This window comes from Arachis hypogaea, chromosome 2, assembly GCF_003086295.3.
Source record: "Arachis hypogaea cultivar Tifrunner chromosome 2, arahy.Tifrunner.gnm2.J5K5, whole genome shotgun sequence".
Lineage (NCBI taxonomy): Eukaryota > Viridiplantae > Streptophyta > Magnoliopsida > Fabales > Fabaceae > Arachis > Arachis hypogaea.
In genome coordinates, this window is record NC_092037.1 from 5,136,251 (window position 1) to 5,143,455 (window position 7,205).

General features: G+C 41.0%; 1 protein-coding gene across 1 annotated transcript; it reads right to left on the reverse strand.

Moving 5' to 3' along the window:
* Positions 1-5,492: 5,492 nt before the first annotated feature.
* On the reverse strand, positions 5,493-6,077 carry LOC140176467 (uncharacterized). Its single transcript, XM_072207959.1, has one exon. The coding sequence runs from the start codon at positions 6,075-6,077 to the stop codon at positions 5,493-5,495; it is 585 nt and encodes a 194-aa protein (XP_072064060.1).
* Between the last annotated feature and the right edge of the window lie 1,128 nt (positions 6,078-7,205).

Below are 7,205 nucleotides of genomic sequence, written 5' to 3' on the forward strand. Positions count from 1 at the left end.
TGGGCGCGCGTCAAGCCCACTCTAAGCCTCAGGCCCAACCCCATGTACGTGTGCGCACGCTGTACGCGCACGCGCCGTTGCATAGTCTGCCAATCCACGCTTGCGCGCACTGCACGCTCACGCGTGGGTCCCAAGTTTTCTCAATGTACGCGGACGCGCAAGGTGCGCGCTCGCGTCGATTCAAAAAAGGGATAACCCTAATACGCGAAGAGCGTTGCGCAGTCGCGCACTCTTTCTTCTCCCTCACCATTTTCATCATCTTCTTCTTCCCACCCTCAACCGCCGCTGCAGCAGCGCCGGCCACCACCGCAACCATCACCCCACTCGCCCTCATCCTCTCTCTCTCGTCCATTCACCTCGCCCTCACTCTCTCCTCTTCCTTTCGGTCAAACCTCAACCACTGCGGCCAGCCATCTTCACGGCCACCGTCTACGGCGGCGCGGACTTCTGCCTCTGCGTTCATAGTCCTTCCCCCATCCATTTCCGGTCAATCCCAAATTTCCTTTCAATTCCCAGTTCTTCCCCCGCTCCCAGGTTCCTGTTCACACTCTGGTTATTTTTAACTGTTCAATTTTGTTAGCTTTTGTAATTTTCTGTTAGTTAGTTGAATTCAAATGTTGCATGTTAGGATTAGTTAGAAATAATTGCGGTTAGGTAGCTAGGACTGGATAGAGGATTCTAGGCCTGATAAGTGCCGATTTTGAGCTGCTCTGTATGCAATCTGTGTTGCCTGTATGCTATCTCATTGCCATTGTGCTTAATTGATGTTGTAATCATGCTATTTGTGCTATTTTGCTATCCGGGAACATCCAATTTTAAGCCGGAATGCTGCCCAATTTTCAAGAAATCTATTTTCATTTTAATCTCTATTGTAATGTGTGCAAATTTCTGTTTCCTTTTGCCTTTCCGGATTTGCACCAATCATTGTGAACATGAACCGCAACTTCTCTTTTCTTTGAGTCTAAATATCATCATGCTACTAATCCACTTTTCTAACTTACTAATTTCTTTAACCATTTGACATTTACTCACATTTAACCCTCTTTAACCATTCTTTCAAAGGTATGATGATTTTATTGCTTAATGAGTAAGAGTTGTTGACTTTAGTGACCATAACATTAATGATTTCCTTTCAATTCATTGCACCCCGTTGCAATTTCATTTTCATCATCAATAATTACACCTCATTGTATGCATTTTGTGAATCCTTTTGTTAGGCAAGCTTTCGTTCATCATAACACTAAGTATCAATCTCATCTCATGATAATTGTGATTTCCTTGATTGTTGTTGTTAATTCTTTGCAATAATTGTTGTTAGATTCTATTCTTGTTCTCAAATTACTATGCTTTTCTTTTGTGCCTTCCAAGTGTTTGATGAAATGCTTGGTTGGATTTTAGTGTAGGTTTTGTTCCTCTTGGCCTAGGTAGAGCAATTAGTGACTCTTGAGTTATCTAATTCCTTTGTTGATTGATAATTAGAAGTTGCTAATTGATTTGAATGCCTCTAAAGCTAGTCTTTCCTTTAGGAGTTGATTAGGACTTGAGGAGTAAAATTGATTCATCCACTTGACTTTCCTCCATGGTTAGAGGTTAACTAAGTGGGAGTGATAAACCCCATTTTTAGGGTTTATCTTGTATTGAATTTAGAGTATTTTGATAACCTTTTGTCACATTTAGCCTATGAATTAGCATGGTTTTGTTATCTCTCCCATATTTGTGCTTAAGTGTAAAAACATGCTTTTTAAGCCTTATTTTGATGAATTCTAATTTCTCCTTGATTCCATAAGATGCCTTGATGTGTTTACTAGTAATTCCAGGATTGAAATAGGCTAGGCATGGATCAAAGGAGCAAGGAAGGAAGCATGCAAGTGGAGAGAAGCACAAAAGAAAAAAGAATTGATCTCGGCTAAGCACGCGCACGAGCACAAGGCGCTCGCGCGCACATTGCAGAATCGGCCAGGGACGTGCACGCGTACCGTACGCGCACGCGTCGATGACCGCACATGACTTCATTAATGCAACACGTGCCTGGCGATTTGAGAGGGTTTCTGAACCCATTTTTGGCGCCAATGGCTGATAGGAAGGAATAAAAGGATCAAGGATTGAGGAGAAGTGATCATCATTGAATGAAGGAATCATATAGCATAATTAGGATTAGTTTAGAGTTAGTTTCTAGAGAGAGAAGCTCTCACTTCTCTCTAGAATTAGGATTAGGTTTAGGTTAATCTCTCTTCTTAGATCTAGGTTTAATTCATGCTTTAATTCACTTTTCCTTTATCAATTCTTAATCTTCTCATCTTCCTCTTTCTAGTTATGTGCTCTAATAATTGTAATTCTTCATTTTGTTTTGGATAGATTGTTGTTCCTTTGTTTTCTTTCAATAATGCAAGTTGAGGTAATTCATGATAATTGTGATTTCCTTGATTGTTGTTGTTAATTCTTTGCAATAATTGTTGTTAGATTCTATTCTTGTTCTCAATTTACTATGCTTTTCTTTTATGCCTTCCAAGTGTTTGATGAAATGCTTGGTTGGATTTTAGTGTAGGTTTTGTTCCTCTTGGCCTAGGTAGAGTAATTAGTGACTCTTGAGTTATCTAATTCCTTTGTTGATTGATAATTAGAAGTTGCTAATTGATTTGAATGCCTCTAAAGCTAGTCGTTCCTTTAGGAGTTAATTAGGACTTGAGGAATTAAATTGATTCATCCACTTGACTTCCCTCCATGGTTAGAGGTTAACTAAGTGGTAGCAATGAACAATTCTCATCACAATTGAGGAGGATAACTAGGATAGGATTTCTAGTTCTCATATCTTGCCAAGAGCTTTTATAGTTGTTAGTTTATTTTCATTGCCATTTACTTTTCATGCTTCTTATCCAAAACCCCAAAATAACTCACAACCAATAACAAGACACTTTATTGTAATTCCTATGGAGAACGACCCGAGGTCCAATACTTCGGTTTATAAATTTAGGGGTTTGTACTTGTGACAAACAACTTTTTGTATGAAAGGATTATTGTTTGGTTTAAAAACTATACTTGCAACGAGATTTCAATTGTGAAATTCTAAACCGTCAAAAATCTAATCATCAGGGAGCAATGGACAATTTGTCATCACAATTGAGGAGGATAACTAGGATAGGACTTCTAGTTCTCATATCTTGCCAAGAGCTTTGCTAGTTGTTAGTTTATTTTCTTTGCCATTTATATTTCTTGTCTAAAATCTTAAAAACCCCAATTACAACTCACAACCAATAACAAGACACTTCATTACAATTCCTAGGGAGAACGACCAGAGGTTTGAATACTTCGGTTTATAAAATTAGGGGTTTGTTACTTGTGACAAACAATCTTTTGCATGAGAGGATTTTTGATTGGTTTGGAAACTATACTTCGACGAGATTTTATTTGTGAAATTCTATACCATCAAAAATCCAATCATTAAGTCATCCACCCGAGATTTAAGCTGGAGACAGATAGAATGTTTGATTTACTATCTGACTTGATAATGGAAGGCTCTTTGAGGGTTTCTTATATCAGACTTCTGTTATTTCTCCCAGGCTTGGTACTTGCCAATTTAGAAAGGGCATCTGCTCGGCTATTAAGTTCACGAGTTATATATCGGACCTCGGTACCACTAAATTGCTGAATACGTTCAAGCGTTTTCTCTAAGTATCTCTTCATGTTAGGGTCCTTTGCTTGGTACTCTCAATTGATTTGTGAGGTTACTATCTGGGAATCACTAAAGACTGCCACTTTAGCCGCCCCAACTTCTTTGGCGAGTTTCAGTCCTGCAATCAGAGCTTCATACTCGGCCTGATTGTTGGAAGCAGGGAATCTAAATTTCAAAGAGACCTCTATTTGAGTTCCTTCTTCATTAACCAGTATGATACCCGCACCACTTCCGACTGGAATATCCATCTACATAGAGGTTCCAGGTCGTGGAAGTTTCAGTCTTATCACCTGTATATTCTGCTATGAAGTTGGTGAGGCATTGATCTTTAATCGCTGTCTGAGTTTCATACTTCAAATCAAACTCAAACAGTTCTATAGCCCACTGTACCATCCGACCTGCTATGTCTGTCTTCTAGAGGATCTGCTTCATTGGTTGATTCGTCTGAACTCTTATGGTGTGCGTTTGGAAGTAAGGTTAGAGTCTCCTAGACGACATAATTAAGGCGTATGCAAATTTTTCAATTTTTTAATACCTTAATTCTGGCCATTGGAAGACTTTACTAGTGAAATAAATGGGATGCTGTCCGACCTCATCTTCTCGTATCAGCGCCGACGCTACTGCCTTTTCGGCACCAGCTAGGTACAGCACGAGCTCTTATTCCGTTTCTGGCCGGGTAAGGATGGGTGGTTCACTTAAGAATTTCTTGAATTCTTGAAAGGCCTCTTCGCACTCATAGGTCCACTCAAATGAGCATCCCTTTCTAAGTAGTGAGAAAAATGGCAAGGACTTCAAGGCTGATCTTGCCAAAAATCTGGACAACACTACAAGTTGGCCATTCAACTGTTGGACTTCTTTTAAACAAGTCGGATTTCTCATTTCTATGATAGCTTTACACTTGTCGGGGTTGGCTTTAATTTCCCTTTGCGTGAGCATAAATCCCAAAAATTTTCTTACTTCTACTGCAAAGGTGTATTTGATGGGATTTAGTTTCATCCCATGTCTTCTTATGGTGTCGAAGACTTGTGAGAGGTCGGACAGAAGACTGGCCTCATCCTTAGGTTTTACTAACATGTCGTCCACATATACTTCCATTAAGTTTCCGAGGTAAGGTGCAAACATCTTGTTCATCAACCTTTGATTTGTGGCCCCTGCATTTTTTTAATCCAAAGGGCATGACCACGTAGCAGTAATTCGCTCTGGCTGTGATGAATGACATCTTCTCCTAGTCCGACTTTTGCATCGGGATTTGATTATATCCCGAGTAGGTATCCATGAAGGATAGGTATTGGTATCCTGAAGAGGAATCCACCAGAGCATCGATATTGGGTAGGGGATATGGGTCCTTCGGACAGGCTTTGTTAAGGTCAGTGTAATCAACACACATCCTTCATTTCCTATTTTGCTTTTTTACCACTACCACATTTGCTAACCATGTCAGATACTTGACCTCCCTGATGAATCTGTCTTCAAGTAGAGCTTGAATTTGTTCTTCGACCACTTGAGCTCGCTCTGGTCTGAGTTTGCGCCGTCTTTGTTAGACGGGTCGGGACCCGGGATAGACGGCCAGCTTGTGTGTCATGAGCTCGGGGTGTATTTCGGGCATATCGGTAGCCTTCCAAGCGAAGAGGTCGGAATTCTCCTGCAGGAGTCATACGAGTTCCTTCTTCAATTCTATTCTTATATTAACCCCTATGTTGGTATTTTTTGCGACTTCTTCCCTGATTTGAACTTTTTCTATCTTCCCTTCAGGTTGTGGTCGTAGCTCTTCTCTTCCTCGGATTCCTTTGATTTCAATGGCATTGACTTCTTTAACTTTGCCTCACAGGTTCAAGCTTTCATTATAACATTTTCTAGCCAGTTTTGAATCTGCCTTGATGGTAGCAATTTCTTCATGTGTTAGGAATTTCATGCAGAGGTGAGGGGTAGAAACAATAGCTCCCAGCCGATTTAATGTTGTCCTGCCAATTAGCGCATTGTAGGATGAAGCGATATCGACAACAATATTGTCAATATTTAGGGTTTTTGACTTCAATCCCTTTCCAAAGGTAGTATATAGGGAACTGAACCCTAGTGGCCTAATCGACGTATCTCCCAACCCAAAAAAGGTATCCGGATAGGACTTCAATTCTTTTTCTTCCAACCCTAACTTGTCGAATGTAGGCTTAAATAATATGTCGGCTGAGCTTCTTTGGTCCACCAAAGTTCTGTGTAAATTTGCATTAGCAAGTATCATGATAATTACCACGAGATCATCATGTCCTGGTACAATTTCCTTTGTGTCCTCTTTTGTAAAAGAGATGGTAGGGAGATCGGGAGTCTCTTCTCCCACATAGTAGACCTCTTTCAAGTATCTCTTTCGAGATGACTTGGTCAATCCTCCACCAGAAAAACCTCCTGCTATCATGTCGTTCCAGAGTTTGTGGGGGGTTGACCTCTTCAGCCGACTTTTTCGTCGTCTCTCTTCCTCTTTCCATGACTGTCTGACCTTTTCATGAGATATCTATCTAGCCAACTTTCCCTGGCCAATTTTTCTATCACATTTTTCAAGTTGTAACAATCATTTATAGAGTGCTCATACAACTTATGTTACTTGCAATACTCGTTGCAGCTTCCCCCTTTTTATTCTTGATCGGATGCCGGGGGAGGGGGGCTTCTCGGTATGACAAATTTTTCTATAGACATCCACGAGAGAAACTCGTAGCTGGGTGTAATTGTGATACCTCCTAGACTTCTTCGAGTTGTATTCTTCTTTCTTCTTAGGCTCTTTTTCTTTTTCCCGTGCTTGGTGAGGGTTCACTAGTCGCTAGTTCGGTTCTAACAGCCTGGCGTTTTCTTCCATATTGATGTACTTTTTGCCTCGTTATTGTACATCACTTAAGGAAGTCAGGTGTCTCCTTGAAATAGACTGGAAAAAGGGGCCTTCTCGGAGACTATTGACTAGTCCCATTATTATTGCCTCAGTGGGTAAGTTCTGGATTTTCAAACACGCCTTATTGAATTTCTCCATGTAGTCTCTGAGAGACTCGCCGACCTCCTGTTTGACTCCAAGTAGACTGGGTGCATGCTTGACCTTGTCCTTCTGAATTAAAAATCACGTAAGGAATTTTCACGCAAGGTCATCGAAACTGGTAACCGACCTAGATGGCAGGCCGTCAAACCATTTCATGGCCAACTTTGTCAAGGTTTTTGGGAAGGCCTTGCAGCGAGTAACATCGGAGGCATCAGCCAAGTACATCCGACTTTTGAATTCGCTCAGATGGTGTCTCGCATCAGTGGTTCCGTCATATAGATGCATGTCTGGGCTTTTGAAGTTTTTAGGAACTCGAGCCCTCATGATATCTTCGGTGAAAGGATCTTCTCCTCCCAATAGGGAACCTTCCCGAGTTGTACGTGAGCTCTTCCCTCGGATGTCAGATTCTAGCTTCATGAGCTTTTCCTCCAACTCTCTTCATCGTTTGATTTCACTTCTCAGATTTCTCTCTGCCTCCTGCTGTCATTCTAACTCCTGTTCTAGTTGTTCAAGTCGGCCATG

Excerpts from the sequence above, each read along its gene's own strand:
- LOC140176467 (XM_072207959.1), bottom strand. The coding sequence starts at position 6,077 with ATGATAGCAGGAGGTTTTTCTGGTGGAGGATTGACCAAGTCATCTCGA.